General features: G+C 38.0%; 1 protein-coding gene across 5 annotated transcripts in view; it reads left to right on the top strand.

Annotated features, from left to right (window-relative positions):
- Positions 1 to 21,796, top strand: part of LOC112559438 (SCY1-like protein 2) — a 28,417-nt gene extending 6,621 nt beyond the window's left edge. For all 5 annotated transcript variants that reach the window (XM_025230694.1, XM_025230696.1, XM_025230693.1 and 2 more), the window contains exons 3-17: positions 1,023 to 1,180; positions 1,953 to 2,094; positions 3,011 to 3,160; positions 3,690 to 3,905; positions 4,997 to 5,113; positions 6,102 to 6,227; positions 8,102 to 8,278; positions 8,603 to 8,725; positions 11,080 to 11,193; positions 12,762 to 12,894; positions 13,382 to 13,500; positions 15,523 to 15,623; positions 15,929 to 16,013; positions 18,813 to 18,992; positions 19,308 to 21,796. In XM_025230694.1, coding sequence (XP_025086479.1) covers positions 1,023 to 1,180; positions 1,953 to 2,094; positions 3,011 to 3,160; positions 3,690 to 3,905; positions 4,997 to 5,113; positions 6,102 to 6,227; positions 8,102 to 8,278; positions 8,603 to 8,725; positions 11,080 to 11,193; positions 12,762 to 12,894; positions 13,382 to 13,500; positions 15,523 to 15,623; positions 15,929 to 16,013; positions 18,813 to 18,992; positions 19,308 to 19,535 — 2,169 coding nt within the window. In that variant the 3' untranslated portion in view covers positions 19,536 to 21,796. The remainder of the gene's footprint in view (positions 1 to 1,022; positions 1,181 to 1,952; positions 2,095 to 3,010; positions 3,161 to 3,689; positions 3,906 to 4,996; positions 5,114 to 6,101; positions 6,228 to 8,101; positions 8,279 to 8,602; positions 8,726 to 11,079; positions 11,194 to 12,761; positions 12,895 to 13,381; positions 13,501 to 15,522; positions 15,624 to 15,928; positions 16,014 to 18,812; positions 18,993 to 19,307) is intronic.
- The last annotated feature ends 2,849 nt before the right edge of the window (positions 21,797 to 24,645 follow it).

Raw genomic sequence — 24,645 nt, forward strand, 5'->3', positions numbered from 1 at the left:
ATCTGAAGATTTTGAAAGTTCAAAACCCCAAACGCAATAGGATCAGGCAGCAGACAACAAAGAACAACTTCACAATACCACATGGTAAGCATCACTGATGTTCGTCAAATTTTGCAAGCTGTAAGTGACCATTACAATTTATGCTTGTCCGTTTCCTTACAGACTGTCACAAAAATCTTGCCTGAAGCTTATCATTGCGACTGATTGGCACATTTATATAGACATTACTGCTCATAGGGTTATTGGTGTAAATAACAGTAAGAAAAAGAGATTTTCATAAATTTTTACAAAAGCAGACATTTTTCGGAGACACTCTTGCAGTTGTTCCTTATCATTTACTGAGTGCATGTTTTGAGTTGGATTTGAAGTACAGTGTACACTTAATAGGTTCATGCAGCAACTCTGTGTTGTTGGACAAAAAAAAAAAATTAAAAAATGCTTATGTATAGTAAGCACAGACCCTGGAAAAAGATGCTTTTGCAGTACCTCAGAACCCACTGTCTTCTTCAGCATATACCTTACTGGGTTAAAATTCAGGAGCTAATGGTGTTCACTTACAACAGAGTACTGTATTGGAGTAGTGAAGTAAATGGGAACAAAATTGAACCATTGTTTTCTCAATGGTGAATCCTTTAGGAATGTATGCACACTTATTCTGTCGCTATGTTTTCCTGTGCATTCAAGAAGGACACAATAGTTTCCATATCTACACTCAGCTTTCAAGATTTGGTATTTTCTGGGTATCAGCCCTGCTTAGGTCAGTCATGATTTCATTAGTATTGTCGTGACACATGGCTTCAGGCTCAAATGGAGACTTGAACAGGCAAAGAAATCATTTTTCATTTCTCGAGATTTGTGTTTCTCATTGCAATTGTATGTTTGAGGCATTAGTAAGTGACATGTAAGGAACTTCTTGAGTGTCATATGTGTCACCAGTCAGGTAGTTCACTAAAGGAAGCAGAGTACTTTTTAAAACTAATGATGACTTTTATAAAATTTGTTGCTGCATGTGTGGGTTACAGGAAGCTTCGGTTTTTGTTTTTGAGAAGAAGTCTGCAGATCATATCTCACGTTCTGATCGTGAAACTTTGATAGACTTGTTGCGGGGTGGAGTACAACAGCTGACCAAACTGCGCCATCCCCAAATCCTCGCTGTTATCCATCCAATTGAAGAATCAAGGTAGGTCAAACTTTATTTATATCTAATCAGTTATATATAAAGACAGTTCACACATACACACTCACATGCATACACATAAACCTTCACACGTACAAATGATATAATATTAATAATCAGAATCAGGAAAAAGAGGTAGGCGAAGACTTTATTTTAAAATATGAAAGTAGATAGATTACTTGCCTACGTGTTTTTGCAATTTATGCTTTTTGTTTCTGATCTATGGACCATGCCCTCATATTTTTCTCGCCTATGGGCCATGTTCTTTGTTACTTCATTATCCGCTGCATCTAGATTTTGGATATGTGATGGCGAGAAAAGCACCATAGAAATCAACACATGAGTAATTGCAATTTGCACTTCTATACTTCTAACTTTTCAGCTACTTTTCTAAGCAAAACGTTTTGTATAAGACTCGATGCAATGGATACCATGCCAACCACATCTGATGCCTTTCTCCTTCATCACATGAATGGCTACACTACAGGGGGACACAGGGGTCTCTTTTTTTCTTTTGAGACCAGGGATTTTGTGTGTGTGTGGGAAGGGGGCGCATTTGATGGTGGGTGAAGCACTCCCTCAGTCAACTTTATTTTCTACTTCGCTGTGCATTGTGCTTGCATGTTTGTGCATTCGTGAAGATGCCATCCTGAAAAGGTGTTCTCATGCATCTCTATGTAAAGCACTTTAAGTCCAACTGATACTGGAGAAAGGGGCTATATAAAGGTGCTAATCATTATTATCATTTACAGTTCCTATTTATGTCACGATACAGGGAGTCCTTGGCCTTTGCTACCGAGCCGGTCTTTGCGAGCCTGAGCAATGTACTTGGAAAGCTGAGCAACATTTCTTCAGTGCCACGAGATCTTCAAGAATTCCAGCTGCATGACATGGAAATAAGACATGGAATTTTGCAGGTGAACACTGCTTGTGGCCAAAATCAGCTGTGGGTGTTTTGCAGAAATGTTAAGATTAAACTGTTGCAGACCATTTCACTTAATGGCTGGACACATGTCTATTTTTGATGAGCACAGAACACACAGAAAACTTGTTTGCACAGGCCTCCATCTGTTGTTATAAAAGGCATATCTTTGTTTTCTTTGTCTGTGATCTTACCTGATCATCTATAATCACTGAACATCCAATCTGGAACACATTTTCAGATTCACTCAAATTCACTTTACTGACAAACTTTGTCAACAAACATTGAGCCCTATAGTGAAAGAGATGCAGCATCTGTAATTACCACTTGTGGTTATGGAGAGGAAGGTGTGGGTTGGATAGACTCAAGCACTAACGATGCTGACAACTTAGGTCTTTGCTTGGCTGGCTGATTACCCTGATTGTTCAGTAGTTTTGGCACTGTGTGGTGTTCCCTTTCTTTGGAAAATAGGTATGTGTAGGTTATAATAATAACATTTAGATATCACATGATATTACCAATTTTTGGTATGGGTTTTAGGATATTCCACTTTCTCTTTTAGTACATCTGCATATAGGTAATTAAAAGTCCTAACCTCACTTCTTACATGCCCAGAGCTTTGCATTGCAGCTTTCGAAGAGAAAATCTTCTGGTAGGGCATGTCTGTCCAGCTAGCATTTGATGATTTTCACAATGGATGGTCCATATGCCTGAAGGCAGATCTTCCTGCTTGTGTGGGTCTGTGTCAAATAAAGCAAAAGCAAGCCTGTTGCAGTCTTGGATAATTTTATGATCTGATTATATTTGTGTTTAAATGTCAGTAAAACTAAGGAAATTAGTAGAACATGATGTGCAGTGTGTTAATGTGTGTTACTAATAATGAGATACATATATGTATTGGATGGTGTTAGCTGGCAGAGGGACTTAGATTTCTCCACAATGATGCCAAACTTCTGCATGGAAATATCAACCCTGAGGCTGTGGTACTCACTCGTCAGGGCACCTGGAAACTGGCAGGCTTTGAGTTTTGTTTGCACAGCACAGATCCACAAGTATCTGATGTAAGGCTTTCTATTGATATATGCTTATTTATCTTTGAGATTGTTGGGCCTTTTATAATTTAATTATGCCCGTAACATTCAGGGTCTTTACCTGGTTTACTGGCCTTGATTTTAATGCACTCAACTGGTTTAACATTTTTTTGTTTTATTTAGTTTTTGTATGTATGTTGTTGTTTTTTTTTTTTTTGTTTTTGTTTTTTAATGGAATATTGATGAATGTGGGAATTAGTAGTTCACTGGGAGTGATTTGTCTGAATTGTCCATTGAAACCAAATTCACAACATATCTTTCAGTGCAGTTTTTTTTAGTGACAGAAATAAGGAACATTCTAACAGGATTTTCACATCATTCACATCTTGTAATTTTTCTGGTGTTTAATTTCATGTATTTAAGACTAGATTTATCTTTTTTGTAGAAAACTGAAAAGGGGAAAAAACTTTTTTAATAAAGGAGAATAGTGGTTATTTTACTGAGAAGTACTCTAAGAAAGAAATTTTACCACGGAAAACGATATTTTCAACTTTTGCAGCCTATGTTTCTGTGGCGAGAGTGGCGAGGGGATATAATACATCTTCTGCAGCCCCACCTAGATTTTCTAGCCCCTGAGTATGTGCTGACCCAGCACTGTGGAGCACCCAGTGACATGTTTTCTTTGGGACTCCTGATCTATGCTGTCTTTGCCAAGGGCATGACATTTCTCCAGTGCAATGGACAACTGTCTTCCTACAAAAAAAATGCAGAGAAGGTTAGTTTAGGAGGAAAAGAGGTCAATGCAGTAAGGTTCTGATTCTCGCTTTTTGTGACGTCCCTATTTTCAAAAACATTTACCACCATAGAAGTTTTTTGGTGGGGAAAGGGATGCAATGAAAATCTGTTTATGGCTTTATATGACTTCATAAACTGTATGCTAACTGTATACTAACAAAATGATGATGACCACAGGAAGTTGCTTGAGGGCAGAAAGTCTATGGGTTTTACATCTCTTTCTGGCTTTATGTGACCTACCTAATTTGTTGAAAAAAACAACCAACCAACAATGACTGAGACATAAAGTTAATGGAGAAAGGGTGAGGAACTGACTCAGGTTAACTGCAGTGTAGGGTCTGTTCCTTACATAGACTACATCACCAGTTAGAATGTTTAAAAACATACTGTGCAGATAATTGGGCCCCTAGTGAGAACCTCCTTTTCGCAACAAAAAAGCTTGAATGGCATGGGCACATCTAGAGATATTCAAAATTTGCAGTGACAGTCCTGCATGTGAGAGAACGGAATTACAAAAAGAGACAGACAAAAGAGGAAATAGTATCTGGTATCAGACAGAAGGGGAGACGAAGAAATTTAGTAAGAGTGACAGTATTGTCAGATTCTTCTATGACCAGTCCTGGTTAAGGGAAATGACAATGATGTCGTAAAATATTTAATCACTGTTCAGTTTTAGATTATAGTGTCAGAAGTATCGTCAGAATATACTTACTACAGGAACGAATTCTTGCAGAACAGGCTCTGAAATGTCCGAAACAGTGTTTTGTCTGTTGTCTTTAAATTTCATCATGGCATGTCTGCCAGTTCATCAGTATATGTATATATAAATATACACATAAAAAAATGAATCTTTTTAATTTAAAAAATGATTTAAAGGGGAAATATTACTTTATTACTGTCAATATTTATATTACTATTGATAATACTTTTATTGCTGGTATTATTATGCCATGCATTATAAGAAGACACACTTGATGTTGCAGAAAACTTTCTACAGGTTAAATCTTAATTATGTAATGATTGTTAAATAACTTATAATTAAATTATATTGTGCTGTTTCAAATGGAACAGTTGCGACACATGACTGCAAATCAATTGGGGGAAGTGCCAGAGGGCTTGCGAGAACATGTGAAGCTTTTGTTAAATATGGAGCCTGCTGTTCGGCCAGATGCGGCACAGCTCTCAAAGGTATATGCATGTCCTTGGTCTGTCAATTTCTTTTGTGTATAGTAAGAGCTGACAAAGGTGTATGCATATCTTTGGTTTTATACATTCTTTTGTATCCAGCAAGACAACACCCCACATGTAGGAAGAGGCAACTCACCCTCGGACAAATAGAAACTCTTCACTCTCCGAATCTGTGAGCGGAGGTCTGTCTCGAGGAGACGTTAAGTTGTGAGAGGAAAAACTTGTGTAGATCAAGTTGGTGGGAGTATGGCTTCCCAAAGGACAGTGGATTATATATACATGTACACGTACGAACTGGAATTATATATGCGAACTGCATGATACGTGTGAACTGTTAATAATACATGCAGACTGTCAGTGATAAGCGCAAACTGTAGAATATTGACTGTCCAGTTCCTGTGGAACTTTAGCATCGTCAAGAGTGAAAGACAATCGCTAAAAAGCTAAGTAGGTGAGTATCTCTAGCTAGCCATGGTGTTCAGATAGCTGATGTTTATGTATATATGATTTATGTCTTCTTTTACTTAATTATATTTTCTTTTACATAAATACTTATATCTAGTTTCATGATTGTATGAAAGCATGTGTGTGCCGTAACAAAGTAGTTAGTCTTGTAATTAGGTGCGGTCGAATGCTGGTTAGATTAATTATCCATTGCACGACATAGAGAAACCAAACCTTTACAATCTTCTTATAAACCCTTCCCTCCCTCACATACACATATCTGCATATATATATATAATCCACGCACACTCATGTCTGCAAATAGGTATAATCCCTCCCTCCCCCCCCCCAACACGCACACTCATATCTGCTTATGTATTAGATGTAGGAGTATGCTGCAGATTGGCCTTCCACCAATAGAAATGGAAGTATGATGGCCGTGAATATCTTTTAGCACGTTATTTTGAGGAGTTCGGCTATGTAGCATTACAGTACCTATGTGTGTGTGCGTGTAGATAAACATGTAATCTGTATATCTTTCCAGGTGCCTTATTTTGAGGAGTTGGGCTGTGTAACATTACGGTATCTGGACACGTTGTTTCAAAGGGAGAACATTGAAAAGTCCAACTTCTTCAAGGGTCTTCCAAAGGTTGTTGCTAAACTGCCAAAGGTAGAGATTCTTATATTTATTTTGTTTTTTGCCTTTAGTTTGTAAACAAGATTCTGGTGAAGTAACATATCTTGGTTAAAGGAGCAGCATTATTTTCTAAATGATGGAATTTGAAACATTATAAGATTCCAGTGTTTAAGTGCATAACTCTGCTGTTTAAGAGACAAAATTCTTTAAGCTTTGGAATTCTCAGAATTCCAGAATGGAAAGAAATCAGAATATCATTTACATTGAATCCTGAGGGTCAGATAGGAGTTGAAAAAAGCTAGTGCAGTCCCAAAAAGGCAATAAAAGGTGCGGAAATCCGAAGGAACATGGTGTGGTGGACAGTGTTGAATGTAGGCAGAAATTTGCAAGGAAACTTGAGGGGCAGAGGTTTGTGTGCTCATTGTCCTCACATACCACTTCCCAAGTAGTCTGGGTGGCCATGAGGAAGATAAAGGGAAGACTTCAGACTGGCTTGATAGGCCACCTGCAGGTTGGAGACTCTGTCTATAATTGCTGGTAATGCTTTGGTATTCACCATTGCACAAATCTATTCTTCTCACTACTCTCTAGATTTCGATCACCTGAAGTCTGGTTAGGAATCTTCTGGCTTTGATTTTACTTCCAATAACTCTGAAAAGTACAATCTACCTTTCTCTCTCTCTGAACTGCAGCTGGCCCTTTAGAAGTGCAAGGACCCTGCTCCTGTCTCAGACAACATTTATTATCAATTGCATGAGCTGCTGACAGTTTCTACAGGTCTTTCTCCTCCATCCTCTAGACATCTTTAACTTTATTTGGGTGTGTGACTATTTCCCTCCCACGTGGAGAGAGGCAGCTGTGCCCATCCCAAAATCTGGCAAGGATCCTTCTGATCCCTACTTTTACTGTCCTATCGCTCTTACTAGTTGTCTATGCAAAACTTGTTTAAGTGTGTTCCATCTGCAGCTATTTTTAAGAGAGATAGGGATTAATCATAAGATTTAAGTTTTTTTATATCTAATAGTTTTTTGGTTTTGAGTTTTGATTTGTTGATGGCCTTTTGGGCCACAACACTCCTTTTCATACCCATTCTTTTACATTATTCTTGTTTCTTGATGGTTTTATTGATTAAGATTTTGTGGTTATATCATTTGTGGGATTTGCCCCTAAACACAAGATTACTTTGTGTTGCAGTGATATAGCCTTAGTTGCTGGCACGGCATAAAACACCAGCTAACTTTAAATTTTAGTTTGCTATCAGCAGGACTATATTTGCCTTTGTAAAAAAAAATTATTTTCAGAACCCAAATCAAAATAGCGAAGACAACTGAGTTAGCATCTTTGGAGAACAATATTCTTGGTAAATATGAATAAAATTTATGGAAATGTGGTATTCTATAGACAATTGAAAGAACTTGAGCCTTTTTATGTTAAAAATATATTATCTAAAGACAATGTTTATGCTCATAATTTATCAGACTACACATTAAAAAGTATTAATAAGTAAGTCAATATTTCAATTTCAGCGCTTTTTTGGATTTTTTTCTTTTTTTTGTATCATAAATGTTTATTCATTTTCCTTTAGTTTGGTATACAAGAAGTTAATTTTTGTGCTACCTTTGCATTTGATCAGCAAGTTTTTGTAACACTACCCAAAACAAGATAGCAGAGCACCATAAACTCATATAGTAAGAGTTAAATACTTGTTGACAAACTGACATAGCAATATTTGTGATAGCAGGATTTAAAATCTATAGACATTCAAGATGTGATGTTTTGACTTGACTTAGAAATAATCTATTCATCTTGTACTAGTAACTTTATCCATCTCTTAAGCAAGTTTTTGATAGCTTTTTTTCATGCTTGCAATTATGTCAGCCCGTCTGTGTTGGGGGATGTCATTTCAGAGAGTTAACCTTCATCGAATTCTGCCCCCTCTGGTGAAGGAAAGCTTTAATGCAGACATGGTTCCCTTTCTGCTGCCTACCATGTTGTTAATGGCACAGCAAGCCAGCCAGCTAGAATACCAGCAGCATATTTTGCCAGCCCTCATCCCTCTCTTCAAGCTGCAGAGTCCAGTTCAGGTCACTACTTTATTATCCCTGCATGTGTGCTACCATTAGTGTATGTTTGCATGTGTGTTTGCATGTGTACACATATTTCACATGCAAACATGCGTGTCTGAGTATGTTCAGAAGTGGTTTGAAATAAAGGCACCGGAATATGGTTAAAGTGAAACCATAATTTAACATAAGTTAGCTCTAATGGGATGCGATAGACATATGCACTGATATCAATGTCGACTGCAGGATCTGTATCATCACAATTAGTCGTAGACTGTGTATGCCAAGCATGGTGTTATTGCATTTTGGGATGTGATATTTTAGTCTTCTTAATCTTATTTTCAGGTAGTTCTCATCTTCATGCAGAACATGGGTCTTCTGCTGAGCAAAACACCCAAGTCTGACATCCAGACACATGTACTACCCATGATATTTCGTGCTCTGGAGGCTGACAGTCCCCAAATACAGGTACAGGTCATATCAGCTTTAAACCTGGTACAGGAACAGGTCATGTTAACTCTAACCCTAATAGAGGTATAGATCATATTAGCTCTGACCTCAGAAACATTGGTACAGGTTATACTAGCTCAAACCCTGGTATAGGTAGAGGTTATTTAAGTTGTAATCCCAGATACAGCCTCATCCATGTCTGTCTGAGCTTATGGAGCCCTGCCAGCCTGACAGATTAGTTGGCTCTGTCATGTCTGTCCATGCAAGTGTTCTCACTCTCTTGTGTACCAGTGATCACTCATGTTCTACCTCTCTCTCTATTCAACGAGGGCTCTACAAACCTTCTGGTCTGGACCTAAAAAATACTTTCAGAAATACCTCCTGTAATTTGCCATCCAAAACACTCCCTTTCCATGCTGTACTCCCATCTCTGTCAGAGACATGGGTTGTCGCTCCTGTTTCAAGAAGCATGAGTTTTCACCCTTGGCTGTAGGATATTAGGAATGTATGATTGTGAACATGGCTTATGGAAGAGCACATGACTGAATGAAATGTTCATTGGCACCCCTGTAGCTGTTGAGAACTCAGTTTTGTCATTGCCAAACAAGTTGTCAAGGTAGAAAGACACTGTAATGATTTTTCACATGAAAGAGACTGGGAATGCACGTGATTCCTTGCCTAGACAAGGTACTGAATATGTATTTTTCTTTTTATATTATTATTATGGTTATCTTTGTAACAGTTGGTGAAAGAATGAGGTGGAATCTTAACATTTGGTTGGAGATTTTGTTATTGAAAGAAAAGTTTTTCTGTTGTAACAAAGAGTAGACATGCTTTCTAACTGTGTATTCATTGAGTCGTGAGGATTTTAGGAATCACTTTTGTATGTAGAGGTTTTACGACTTTAAGAATGAGAGTAACTTATGCAAATGAGGTATTATGCCGGGACTGTTGTTATTAATTAGCTGTTACTGGGATGTTCTTCGAGTAGATTTTTCTTGCCTCCCCTTAAAGGTAATCTGCCTGACAACAGAGAATGTGAAGCCCATGGACAAATCTTGATGATTTGTTGCGAAAATGTGTTTACTGGTGTATATTGTCCACATTGAGTGTATCCCTGACACTGTGCTTACTCCAAACTCATCCAATCTGACTTAGGTGGATTTTAGCAAGTCTTAGTAGGGAGGGTTTACTGCCGCGGTTCTCAAACGGTGGGGCACGACGTGCTTATTGTATTTCACAGCAGCCTGAGTAATATGCAGTCATCTCTCAGTATTTCTTTGCTTATTTTAATGTTTACTTATTGCCATATTATTTGAGTTATACAGTGGTACCTCGACATACGAGTTTAATTCGTTCCGTAACCTTGCTCGTATGTCAAATTGCTCGTATCTCAAAGCAATTTTCCCCATTGAAATTAATAGAAATGCCATTAATCCGTTCCAGCTCCCAAAACACCACCTCAGTTGTTTTTGTTAAGTGTTTTTGAATAAGAAACATGTATTTACAAGAAGAAACATTTATTTATAAATAACAAATACATATTCTATAAAAACATAATAAAGAAAAAGTGAAGTGCTTACGGAAGTGCTTAATTTTCGTCACTGGCCTTCGCTTTTTTCGCCACACTTTGCTCATTTTCACCTGCAGATCGTTTAAATTATCCAAGGAGGTTTGTTTCTTCCTTTCAGGATATTGCGGAAATGAGGCAAATTTCGTTGAACAACTCCGATGCACGACCAGTTGCAACTTTTTCGGGGTGATTTTTATCCACGAACTCTACAACTTTCTCCCACATTCCCAAGATCTCCTTTATATCTCTTGTAGAGATAAACTCCTCCATCTCTATAATGTTTCATGTTTATTGATAATGTTTAATGATAATGTTTTGTAAATGTACAAAAAACAAAAAACGCGAACCCAACTTATCAAAAATGCTTCAAACACGAGGGAAACAAGCACACAGACTGAGTCTAGTCTGAGGTGGGAGAAACTGTTAGACGCTGCACACGACCCCAACATGTGGGGCAGATGTTGGGGTCGCTTGCAGCGGTGTAGTGTGCGATTCCTCGTATGTCAAATCTTGCTCTCATCTCGAAGCAAAATATCACTCGCTCGGCGGCTCGTATCTCAAAACACTCGTATCTTAGGGCACTCGTATGTCGAGGTACCACTGTATATACATTGTTATGATTGGTCCAGTTTATTTAGCTCACGAGAAATTGGTGCGTTGATTGCATAATCTATGACCAACAGTTCACTGTTAAATAGATTACTTGTATATCCTGTTGATTGCCGTTATTAGTGTTGTTTGACTTACTAGTCATGTAGTGGTTTTTAACTAAGAGGTAACTTTTTGTTTTAATTTTTAGGAGCTGTGCCTTAGTATCATTCCTACATTTGCTGAGCTAGTAGAGTATCCAACATTAAAAAATTCCCTTATACCTCGCATCAAAAAGCTGTGTCTGGCTACCTCTACCCTCACAGTAAGTATACCAGCATTAAATTCAGTTAAACCTGACATAAAAATAATTTGTAAATCTGCCTGCAGCACAAGGCTATCAAGGAATAACATAGTCTGTGTTCCCTTGTGTGCGAAAGGCTTTGGAGGCAGGAATAGTTGTTGTTTTTGTTTGTGATTGGATTAAATTCATTTTCAAATTACAATTCCCAAAATATGAGTGCATAATTATGCTTAATTTTATTATATAATTCTTCAAACATCAGCACCTTCACCTACCACTAGAAAAGCAGAAGAAAATTACTCTCCTTGGAGAGTTCTGTTGCAACAGTGAGTGTTTTTCAGTTCAGCAAACCTATGCATGATTTCGAGCCAAATGAAGAAATATCTCTCAGTTTGTTGTTTTCTAGAAGCAATCTTTTGCCCAGAAAATGAAAGGGCTTATTTTGGAATACAGTCCTACAGATTTGAATTTTATATAGAAGCTTCAATTGAAGCCAAAAAGCCCAAACCAAATTCACTTGACAGACTGGGAAGTAAATCTTCTCCAGATCAAAATTTGATAGGGAACAATCATGATTCTCTGTATTAAATGGGCACATTTACGCTAATTTTTCCATGTGTATTACAGTTAATAAAATATAAACACATTTCAGATTTCTGTTTGTCAAGATAAACTCCTGTTATTTTTTTAATTTCAGCTTTGCATTTTTATTTTATAGTTACAACTGACTGTTGATAATGACTATTCTCCATTAAACATTTAACATTATAAACATTTCATACCTATTTATTAATGTAAGAACTTATTTTTTCCTCATTTAGCTGCTTCCAAAATTTACTATTTACTTACTTGTGTTCCCATTTAAGCTCCTCATACATTTGTCACCCTCAATTCATTTTTAGCTGTTTCAAGCATGCACATCAATGGTGCCCTCACACTGTTACTATAATTGTTGTTTATTGTACTGGATAAAGATATTACTGATGATGTGTTTGCTACTGTGTCACGATATTACTTGTAGACCAGAATGGTGTAATTGCCTCGATGTTGCATATCTGGTGCTTGATCTTTGTTGAAACTTTTTATCAGTCACAGTTGGTCTTAACAGCTCCTACTTTTGTACAGTTAGCACTGGTAGGAAGAAAGTCTCTTCGTTTTACTGAAAGTCCAAGACTTGCTTGCACTGTATAAGCGACTGGATAATCAATTTTGAAATGTTTTGAGCAAATTCTTGAGTACAATGTGGAGACAAAACTTGCATGGCATGTTTGAGCAAAGCAGAGATCAGTGTATACAGATCTCTGAACAAAGTTAATCCTCTGACGTTTGTTGCCATTATCTTTAGGAAATAACAATGAGTACAAACTAACTCTATGGTTTCTCAGCAAATCTGGGTGTAATTCAGAGAAAAACATTAATATAACATTTCTCATGCCTCTTCCTCATAAAATACCACTGAAATATGCTTTTGTGATACTTTATGCTCTATTTCCAGCGATTTTTGCTGAGTGCTCACATTGTTCTTTAACAGGTATATGTAAACTGTCTAAACAGAGCTTGATTGTAATGTATAAACATGTGTTTAACAGGTACGTGTAAACTCTTTACTGTGCATTGGCCAACTGCTGGACTACATGGACAGATGGTATGTTATGGATGAGATCCTGCCCTTTCTTTCAACTATTCCTTCACGGGAGCCAGCTGTTCTTATGAGTATATTGGGTATGTCTTCTTCCTCTTTTATCATAAACCAGTCACAATTCTTCTAAATTATGAACAAATTAGAGACCATCTGTAATGTACACTGTGACTATAGTAATATACTTGCTTTTTTTTTTTCAAACCAAGCATACCTGACTATCAGTGCTTCTTGGTGGCTACTTTTTCTTGTGCTACTTTGCCATGGTAATATATTTGAGTATAATTGTGCTAATGAGAATAAAGTTCTCAGTGGCTACTAACACTTGTGCTGCCTTATTTGGTAGCATATTTGTGTAGGATTTACTGATGAGAATAAAGCTGCCATGTCTACAAGAAAATTGTGTATGCGTGCGTGAGCATATGCACATGTGCATGTTGTGTGTGTTGGTGTGTGAGTCCATGTGTATGTCGTATGTGTTGGTGTGTGTGCACATGTGCATGTTTTGTGTAGTGGTGTGTACACATGTGCAGACATTGATGACCATGTAGCTATTCTTCTTTGCTACAGGCATTCACAAAGTGTCTCTGGAGGATAGCAAACTGGGAATCACAAAGGATGCACTTGCCAGCAAAATTCTGCCCTTCCTTATTCCCCTTTCCGTTGACAGCAATCTCAATCTTACACAGGTTAGGCCACTGATTGATGTAATATCTTGGTATATGAGCACACCTGCATGTTGTGTGTATTGGTGTGTGTGCACATGTATAATACTATTTTCTGTTGGGTTCCATGTGCTACCTCAGATCAGAGATCTGAACAGATTCTCAAATTCATACTTGCAATCTACCAGTTCTTTCCTATGCTGAAACCTCAGCATGCTTCATGCACATATTTTTCTGTCTTTTATGTCTGTTTATATGTCTCTAGCCAGTTTCCTGTTGCTAAGTTTTGGTCTGTGTCAGTATGTGTTTTATCTATATATTGTATCTGTTTGAATGTATGCTTGAAGTGATTTGTATTCCGAATATATTTGTAAAGCACATTGAGTCTACTGTACAACGGAGAAATGTGGGGGTTGAGCTGTTGGCATGGTACAAGCTAACCACAATTTCACATCTGTCAGAATATTTGGAATTTTAGCTAACTTTCGTTATCGATTGTTGATTATTGAAGTATATGTCAGTGGATTACCATGCCTTCAGTTCCATTGGAGTTTAGACTGAAATGTGGGCAGCTTTTGCTGATTTTCCATTTTATAGACAAGCGGCAAGGTCAAATGGCCACCATGTACGTTTGGCTACTGCAAGTGACAGGGCGCACCAGTGGTCTGAACAATGGAAAACATGGGGCAACTTTTTCACACGATTTTATGGAAATATTCTTTTATGTGCAGATGATATTGTATTGATATCAGAAACTGTAATAGGACTACAGCATCAACTTAATACAAGTATCTAGTTTCTCCCTTGCATCTCAAGACCTAACTGCCAAAGTCAAGAAAGCAGTATTTTGTATCATAAATATATTATACAGATAGGCAATCACTCTGAATGTGTTGACCAGATTATTTGATATGCAAGTCAAACCAATCTTATGTTATGAAGAAAAAATCTGGGGTCTCCATGGAAATGTTTGTATAGAAATTGAAAAAGAGCACAAATATGCTATGAACAGTTGTTTGGGTGTGGGTACGCGTACTCCTAACATGATGATATGTGTGATTTTGGAAGATACCCACTTTTCATCAATATATATATATATAAGTTGTGTAAGATACTGGATAAAAATAACAAGGATGGAGCAACAAAGACTTCCATAGAGAGCTTACAAAATGTTAGAACGACTGGACAATGATGGGAAGCAAAACTGGGTATCTGAGAAGACTGAGATCAGGTTACTTCTACTTAGATATGATTTGTACATGTTTTTCTAAATCAATGAGTTGAAGCAGTAAGCAAGTTTATTAAAATTTAAACAAAGAATAATTGATTGTCACTGGCAAGAAAAGAATTTATAGAAGTGACAGATTTAGTTTTTTATAAGTCTGTTAAATCTGTGACACATACGGAGATGTACTTCAATTTAGATATCAATAGACTCCCTAGAAATGCATCAGTTCAACTTCGATTTGGAATTTTGGACCTTGTGACACATGCTTAAAGATATTCTGTCAATAGTATAAGTAAAATGTGCCCTATGTGTCACATCAATGAAGAGGACGAGTTCCATTTTATATTATGCTGTCCATGTCTGATAGATTTAAGAAAAAGTTTCTTTACAAAAATGTATTACATTAGACCAAATCACTTTAAGCTACACTGGCTTGTGTCTACAAAAAATGGAATAATACTATCGAACCTTTGCCAGGTTTCTATATTTAGCAACAAAGACAAGAAATGCTACTGTATGCTAAAGATAGCTTTCATCATTGTGTATTATATTTTCCCCGTGAAATTTGTTGTATGTCAACCCTTTTGAAAAGGCCCAAAGGCCTAACAAATATTCCACTCGTATTTGTATACGTAAACGGAAAAATGTGCTATATAAATCTGCATTATTATTATTACATTTCTGTACTGAGTGCAAGTTTGTTTTCATTATCAGTAGCAAATTTCTAGTGTACTTTAATATCAGTAATTTTTAGTTTGCTTTCATAACAATTTAGTATATTTATAGTGTGCTTGAGTGCATTTTTGCTTTTGTTACAGTTCAATGCATTCATGGCAGTTATTCGAGACATGCTTGGCAAAGTGGAAGGTGAACATCGCTCTAAACTTGAGCAGCTTGACCAGATGAAACAGGAGCAGAGGTATAGATATGGTTGAATTGATGTTTGCCAGCATTACATTGACTGATGACCATAGTCCAGTGAATTGGCTGCTGACCATTTTAAATTGTCTTACAGATATAATTATCTTATATATGATACATACTTTTGATTCTTTGTTCTTTGATGTATCCAGGTAATGCTTGTATAAAGTTTCCAAACTACTATCACATCATATTAGTATTATGGTCATTGTTTGATAATGTCTAGAAATAGCACACCTATCTGGCCATTGTTTGTTAACAGGGTCTATAGAAATAACACATATATCTGGTCGTTGATAACAGGTCTGTAGAAATAACACGTGTATCAGGTCAAGACTGTGATGGGTCTGGGGACACTGCACCTCATCACAACAAGCCTCCATCCATGGTGAGGTTTATGCCTTACTTTGTAGTCTCATCAGTTCTCTCACACTTTTATCATTGCCCCCTGCAGCTGACCATTCCTGAATCAATGCATTTAGTAATAATAAAATTTATAAAGCGCATTGTCTTATGTGGAAGTGAGTTTAAAGTGTTAGTCTTAATGGTTAGGTCGGAGTGGTGTATAAGTGAAGGTCTTGTGGTGATGGTGTATGAGTGGAGGGGGGATTGCTGGTGAGGCAGGCAAGGAGGAAATTAGTGCTGATTGTTTAGTTTTGTTTTTGCTAGCCAGTGCTCTTGAAGCTTTTTTAAGATCTAATAGTTTGCTTATATGTGTACATGATAGTTTTGATGGTGTAAGATGAGAGAGGGAGGCTCCTTGTGTTGCTATCATGTCACTGGCATGCACTTCAGCTCAACCATGCATGCATCATGACATTTGCATGTTCTTTCTCATTACGCAGAACACAAAGCTGATCTGCCTTTATGAGCCCTGTCTATTTTAATATAACATACAAGTATTCTCCTTTACTCCCAGACACTCATTTTATCCAAATTTAAACACAAACACACACCATGTTCCATGAACCCAGTTATGAAGGGACGGGATCTCCCACCCTGACAACAAGAAGTTTTATAATTTTTTTTTTTTTAGGGCACAAACTTTACAGCTTGAGCTGTATTTATGGTTGGGTACTCATATAGTATACACCATCACTAGGGGTTCACATGCTTTTATTTATGGTTGTGTTCTCATAATTATAATATCCACTGTCATTGGGTTCATATGCAGCTCTGCTCTGTCTTTGAGACAGAGTCACACGAAGCATTTGGGTTGGTGCTGTAGTGTCAACATAGCTTTGCCTTGTAGGCACAGATGGTAGATGTAATCAAGCAACAAAGATACCACGTCATCACTGTAGCATTGACGTCCTTTGAATAACACATAGAATTGAAAGATTACAAACACTACCTCAGTCTCTTGAAGTGTTGAGGCTTGTAGACACAAAGTTTTGCCTCCTCTGGGGGTCCTTGAAGTGTTGAGGCTGGTCAACACAGAGTCTTGCCACATCTGGGGATCACCAACCTTAACACTTAGGGAAGGACCGGTTCTTGGAGCAGCAGTGCCTTGACCAGCAGTTGATGAGTTACAGTTCCAACACATATTCCCAACAAAGAAACTGTACCTAACAGTAAAACGTCTTATGAATTAATTAACTTCTAGAATCTTTCAAAAACTCTCACCCCTTTACACTAGTTTGCCTAGCATGTGTGGCAAAGGGTGTCTGCAAGCCTCTGTGTGAATGGGAGGGCAAGAGTTCATATGCAGTATACTCTCAGGTACTGATTTAGTGAATGTATGTTTGTGTATTGAACTTTGCGTGTGTGTTTGTGTGTCTAGAAGTTGATTTCCAACTGGTCCTGTTTGTAGCTGAATTATGTCTACAGTGGTTCTGTCATATTATATGACAACTTTGATCATGTACACTCTTGCTGGAGCTAATTCTTGCAGCAGTAAAGAATCAGTTACCAACAGGGATCGGGTATTGGGTTTCAGAGGCATGATTTCTTTATTCTCTGGTGGAAGAGGGAAGTTTGATGTTGGAAACAATTTTTTATATATTTCTGTTGCTAGATATATAGTTCTAGTTTTATAAATCTAACAGCTAAACATCACTCTTGCAGACCATGCTTGGCGGTATTTGCCTCCCTAAATGTTATTCTGTGTTTGTCTCCCCCACATGCACTTCTGTTTGTACATGGAACAAATGGATGTCTCTGTAGAAAATATGTTTTCTGCTTTTAGTTGAAGTTGTTTAGACTACAAACAGTGCACTGGTCAAGTTACCACCACTTCTGTTAATGACATTGGTCAACAAATTTTTACAAGAGTCATATTACTGAAATAAAAGTAGTCATTTCTTATCTATTTTCATGTGCTCAACACAAATATGACAATAAAAGTGCAAAATTGGCTCTAGTTTTTTTTTTATAATCTGTAATAATTATTGTGTACATCACAGAAATGCATGCTAATAGTAAGTACTGGCACATACACACACCTGGTGGAAAATCAGTAAGTTTAATTTTTTCCTTGTTACTCCTCGAGGAGCATAAAGCCACAACACCTTGCCAGCGGACCTGGTATAGGGCAGCTCCCCTTCAGTTGGGCCCTTGTGGTTTCAATGACCTTTGCCTCACTCTCTGCTGTTCTTTTCCCAGTCTGCTTTGGTCTCCCAACTCTCTTGTCAAGTGCAGCCTGGCAATGGTGTCAGCTGGTTTGCACAGGTTTGTCCTATCCAGCCCCATTTGCTGTGTGTTGGATGAGGGCCTGCACACTCGATACAGAGTTTACATCAGCACAAGACTGGACTTACTGTTGTGGTACCAAGCTTATAAAAAGGGAATTATATGTGTGGACTGTGGATAGTTATGTTGAAGTGTGAAATACTGACTATCCATTCCTGTGGAACTTTAAATGTCATTGAGAGAGAAAGATTGTCTACAACCAAGAAGCTGAGTAGCAGATTACAAATATATGACCACAGTGTGAATAATTGTTGTGTATATATATATAAAACTCCTTTTACTTAATTATTTCTTCCTTCTTAATTATATTTTGTTTTACATATATATGTCTATTTTCGTTGATTTTGTGGATGCGCATGTATGAGTGTTGTAATGAAGTGCTTGAAGGTTAATGGTGTATGGAATGCTAGTCACATAAGAATTATCCATTGCTTGACAGTGAGCCCACCGTTACAGCTGCTTCCCATAGATAAAACAACTGTTTTGTCTGGTGTAGATGGACAAGTTCCTCAGTGGGGTGGGCTTGTCTACACTCATGGGCAGCCAGAAGTCAGGACTTGTGGATGTTAAGAGCAATGGTACAAGTTTTTCGTCGCAGACATCAGGCATTTCTATGTCTGTCAACCAGCAAGGTGCCACAAGTCCAGTTGTCTCTACTCCAATTGCTCCAAAGAAGGTAAGAAAGTTTACTTCTCTGCATGAGGTTTCATCGTAACAGACCATACAGATAGAACTAGAGAGTGAGTGTGTCAGGTAATCAGTCAGCAAGTGACAGTTATTTATGAGAAAACATGCATTCATGGGCACTAGCTAATGGTTGCATGCCTTTAGTTAACTGCTGCCACCATTGTAGTATGGATTCATTTGTTTTGGTTGAATTTAAATATATTATTTATATATTTTTAAGGTTCATGTTTGTTGATGTAACAAGACCACATTCATTGCTTGAGAAATTAATACCAATAGTATGACCTTGTTCTCTTAATTACAGACCACCCTCAGTTTGGAAGAGAAGCTTAAGTTGGCACAACAACAAGAACAGCAACAGCGTTTGAAGTCACAATCTTCCCTCAATCCAACTCCTGCCAGCACCACTAGCATCAAAAACAAAGTGGCAGGTGGCCCTCGTGACTTGACATCCACCTTGATGGAGTCCAATCTGTCAGCTATGCAATCCTTGGCAGGGCTCAGCCAGGTTCTTGTGGTCCTCCCTCTATGAACAGCAATGGCCGCTCAGTGTTTAGCAGCAGGGAACCCGTGGGTAGTGGGCTGCCTAAAGGAGCTTGCAACTGGCAACAGAGCAACAATAGTAGACAAACTTTAGCTGGGAAGGTGGACAGCCAGCGAAGCAAAGTTGACTTGAGTGCATTTGACAGCCTGATGACTTCTCCAAACACTGCACCCCAATCTCTGAACCAGATGATGTCTGCCTCTGGCCAAGGGTTTGGTGCTACTGGCTTACAATTATATAGTCACAGCAACAGCCAGAATCCTATCATCATGGGACAGTCTACATGGGGTGGCCCACGTGTTGGAATGACTCAGGGTCCAATGGTGCCCATAGTGCCTGGACAAACAACATTTGGTCAGTTGTCAAACGATTGGCCAGCAGCGAGTGTGACATCTTCTGCTATGGGACAGACATCTGCAACAGGCAACATGTCTTCAGCAGCATCAAACTATTCGACACTTGGTGACCTCCTAGGATGACCTATCTTCATGGTATTTAGCTGTATATGTCCCATGATTTATTTTGGTTCAGAATATGTTGTTGTTGCTTGATTATTGCTGTATACATTACAGTGAGTTAAAATATTAAAATAATAATAAACTTTAAAAAAAATGAAGGTTGTGGTATAATCATTATTTTTAAAAAATCTGGAAGTGTCTATAAGCTTATGTACCCGTGATTGAGACATGAAGATACTGGTATAAAAAGAGTGTAAACTTATACATGCATGATTGCATCATAAAAATAGTGATGTGAGAAGTCTGTAAACTTGTGTCCACTTGATTGAGAGAAGATAATAAACTAAAATGACAGCACAAAGGTTAGAACTACTTGAATTTCATTTCTAATAAAATATTGAGTTTTGGTGTATATTTAAGTATAATTTGGTATATTTATAATGTCAACAAATTTTTGACCAAATTTCTTACTTTGTGATTAATGACAGCATATTTTGGACCTGTTCACATATTCTCCTTCAACCAGATCTTATCAAGAAAAAAATGTAGCATTTTATAGTTGAAATTCTCTATAATGTTTTTTTTTTCACTTTATTGTACAGCTGTTTATTTTTGAGCACAGCAAACCATTGAATCAAACTCAAACAGACCTGTTTTACTGAGGTAGGAAGGCTGTCTGTCATGATGTAGAGAATGATTTAATAACCAATGGGGTGAAGAAAGTATGGAGATCTTTTAGAATGGTAAACAAATAGTGAAACTGACAGAGTGAAAACATCTATATCTCCATGATAAATGTTTGAAGACAGCAAACCTTTCAATTGAACCCAAACAAACCGTGGATGGCTGTATGACATCATGTAGAAAATTATTTTATGACCACTGGGGATTCTGTTGACTTTAGTGGGTTGAGAAGATATAAAGATCTTTTAAAATTATGGTAAACAATGAAAGTAACACAATGAAAACATCTATATTTCTTTGATAAGTGTTTGAGCTTTTGCAGAAATGCATAAAGTCTATTGTATTCCAGTGCTCACCAGAAAGGTGGGGGGGCTGAACACATGTACCAGAGATGTAGCACATCACAACAAGAAGACAGTGCTCCCAAAAATATCAGGCAAATAGAAACAAAATCGAGTGAATGGGAGACAAAAAAGAAATAAGTAAACAGAAACTATAAGACATGGAAGAAAAAAAGAACAAAAGGGAAGATGTAAAATAAACAAACCCTTTAGCTACGCTCTAAAAACTGCAGCAAACTACACATGTACATAGACAAGCTGTGCTCTGGATTGGCTAGTTGGAACACAGCAGCCTTCTACACCAGGGGTGGAGAACATCAAGCCCATGGGTCATATGTTGCCTGCAAAATCATTTGATCCAGCCCACCAAGGCAGTTGGAAATTTCAGTAAATCTATAAGATTTTTTTCATAGCAACATCCATGTATGAATAATAATTTAAATTTTGAGGGACGAGCAAAGAACATCAATTACGGGATAGACAGGACACATACGAGTACATGACAGTACAGATACGTATGCTTCTGGTCAGCTGCCCTGCAGCCTATGTAGATGATTTGGGAGAATTGGGCATACCCGTGACCTTCAATCCATGCTGAGGGTAGACCACTTTCTGTTTGCTGTTTGATATGGATACAAGTAGCATTTTTTAACCATTTCTGCTCATACAGTAAAAAAGTGATGGGGGACATTGCTGTGTACCTTAATGTACAGTTCAGGCCCTGGATTTCCAAATGATCAAATGAAAAAGCTCTGGCTAGTAAAAATTTGTTTGGGTTATTTGTGCATGTCTGTGTGTAGCATGTTTGTAGACACCTTGTGTAATGCCATGAACTCCTCTATCAGGAGGTATGGGTGTACTAATTGTCATGATTATTGTTATTAATGTACTTTCATTACACAAACCACAAGCAGAAAATTGTGCATTAGGAAAAAAAGTTTTGTTACTGTCTATTCTAGGAACGTTTTCATTTTAAACACATTTTACAAACACCAGACAGATGTTTTGGTGTGCCTTTCATAGTGGCAGAGCATCGTTTTCATGCACCTAATTATGAAAAGGCAGATTGTCAGTCGGTCCAAACTGCCTTGTGAGTCGGCACAAACAGCCTTGTCAGTCACTTGGGTCTCACAACTCATTCATTCATTTGTCGTGACATTGCACATCTTTTCACAAAGAACACAACAATTGCCTTTTTGTTCTCTGGATATTTGTAAATCATTAGCAGTTTTAGCATTTTTTAATGTTGACACTGCTAAATGATGTTACTATAGTTATAACTGCTTCGTATGCTTATGGCCCCTTAGCACTGTGTTGGTAACTGTTCTGCATGGTGATACTTATCACTGTGTTGAAAACTTCTTTGTATTCCATGACACCATGTTCATGGTTGGGATGGCATCCACTGACATATAACTGATGGCCTTTATCTGAGGATGTCTGACAAAAGTTCTTCTTCCAACGGACATCACTAAGTCCGAGAATATGGCATTGTACTTTTTCAGGCCTCATTCTTCTGCTATGTGTCCTTGCATTCCACGTGCCATTGCTGATGCTAATGGCACAGATTTTGGTTGTTGATGTCTCCAGTAGCTTTGTGTCTCTTCCCTAATGAACTTTGGAAGAGACTTTAGCAATGACAGACAGAACAGACTCTTTACAGGAGTGACATGCAATAATCTCAGTTAAACTAGGAATCAACTCCGTAAAGCTAGGAATGACTCCAGTGATGTGAACAAGATGCGGAAGACTTCGCCCACCCGGACAATCTTATGGGGTAAGGGTAACTGTCAGTGGTCAGCAAACTAGATAGATGTACAATACAATAAGACAGGTAGTGCTCAAACAAAACACTTTTACTAACCAGCAAGAGCAATCAGAGGTGAGATTTATAGGCACTCATGCAGATAAGTACACACATATCCATGTTGAGTACAGTGAACATCGTGCATGAATTGTAATCGTTTATTAGTTTCCCAGCATATTACAGTATATATTTCGACCGGCAATAACAATATCAATATCGCGTACCTACACCTGACCGTGCGGGTGAGAACATGCTTGCCAACATATGATCGGGAATAGTAAGGATACGGGGTTCCGTCTAATGATTTGCTGTGAACTGCCTAATTGTGTGACTGTGTGTGAGGACATGAAACACCCATTCACTGGTCTACAGCAATTACTGGGCGAGGAAGGTCCGGCAAGCGAAACCTTTTGGTCTGGCCTTGCCTTGGCAGTGAGACTACGGCTTGACCAACCTAGCAGGCTAATTTTTCGGTTGATAATTTTCTATGGCCTGCGATTGACTTTATAAATTTACAAATGCCCCTTAAAAATTAAGGTTCCCCACCTTTGCAATCGTGTAGGAGCAAGGGGGGCAACCTCAAACAGATACTGAGGGGACAAGAATGTGAACCTCATTTACTGTCAGCATGGAATCCCACCTCCCTTCTATACTTTGTTGAAAAACCGTTTCATTCGCTGTCAAGGGAGAGTAATAAAACGACTGATTGTAAAAACCAGCGATTATCTCCCTTACGCCTCTTCTAAACCTCATCCACATCCAGAACTCCACTGTCAGCTGCTTGTTCCGCATCACTGACCTCTAACCCCGTCCTCATTTCTTCCCCTGTGTTATGTGCGCGTGCGCATGCGAGCGCGTGTGTGTCTATGGACAAGGACCCTGTGGAAAGGAAGAATATGAAATAATACAAGTGCTCAATAACAAACAGCATGAAAGTAAATTTGCAAAAAGCGGATAGCAATGAAAGTAACGACAGGTGGCAGACAAATACATTACCAAATAGTTTCAAATGCCTTCATTTTTAATCGCACATCAAATCTAGGCCTTGGTGTCTATGAGACCCACACCTTGTGTACACGAGACACAGGCTTTGTGTACAGGCTTACATCGCTTATATCTCCCGATATCTGAAAATGCAAACCGTTGAGGTTGGTCTTAGATGTCGTGTGCATCAGTAACCGACACCAGAATATTAGCATCAAAACCTCAATGTATCCCAGAATATTAGGATCATCATCTCAATATCGAGAATAGCACATCACACTTTCAATGCTAATCCATAATATTAACATCAAGCTAATGCCAGCACAAGCAGCATTTATTGCTGAAACATGTGTAAAAACTTCCGTTACTGCAAAACTATATCCGCCCTCCCCAGCAGCGGCAAGCGCTTGAGATGACCTTTTAGCTTTTATCATTCAGTCACAGCGTATATACATTGTGTATTTATGTTGGTATATACATTATAATGATTGAAATTTCCTTAAAACACATTTTTTCATGTAAACAAACTAACAAGCATTGCGATCATGTCCTTACAAGGTAAACAGCTCAGGAACTTTTTGTTTACCTGCCAAGGTCGTCACACACAGCCAGAGATATATATATTAAAAGTTAGAAGAAGAAAATGAAGATGAGGAAGCAATAAAGAAGAGGTCAAGACAAATTGAACTGCTGTTTAATGCAGCAGCATGATGGGAGTAGCGTCAGGAAAGGAAGACAAAAGAACAAGAAGCAGAAATCATTCTGAGAAAGGGCAACTAAATAAGAACATGGTGAGACTGCATGTGGTTTTTTCTGAAGGTGGG

This window comes from Pomacea canaliculata, linkage group LG3 (assembly GCF_003073045.1).
Source record: "Pomacea canaliculata isolate SZHN2017 linkage group LG3, ASM307304v1, whole genome shotgun sequence".
Taxonomy (NCBI): Eukaryota; Metazoa; Mollusca; class Gastropoda; order Architaenioglossa; family Ampullariidae; genus Pomacea; species Pomacea canaliculata.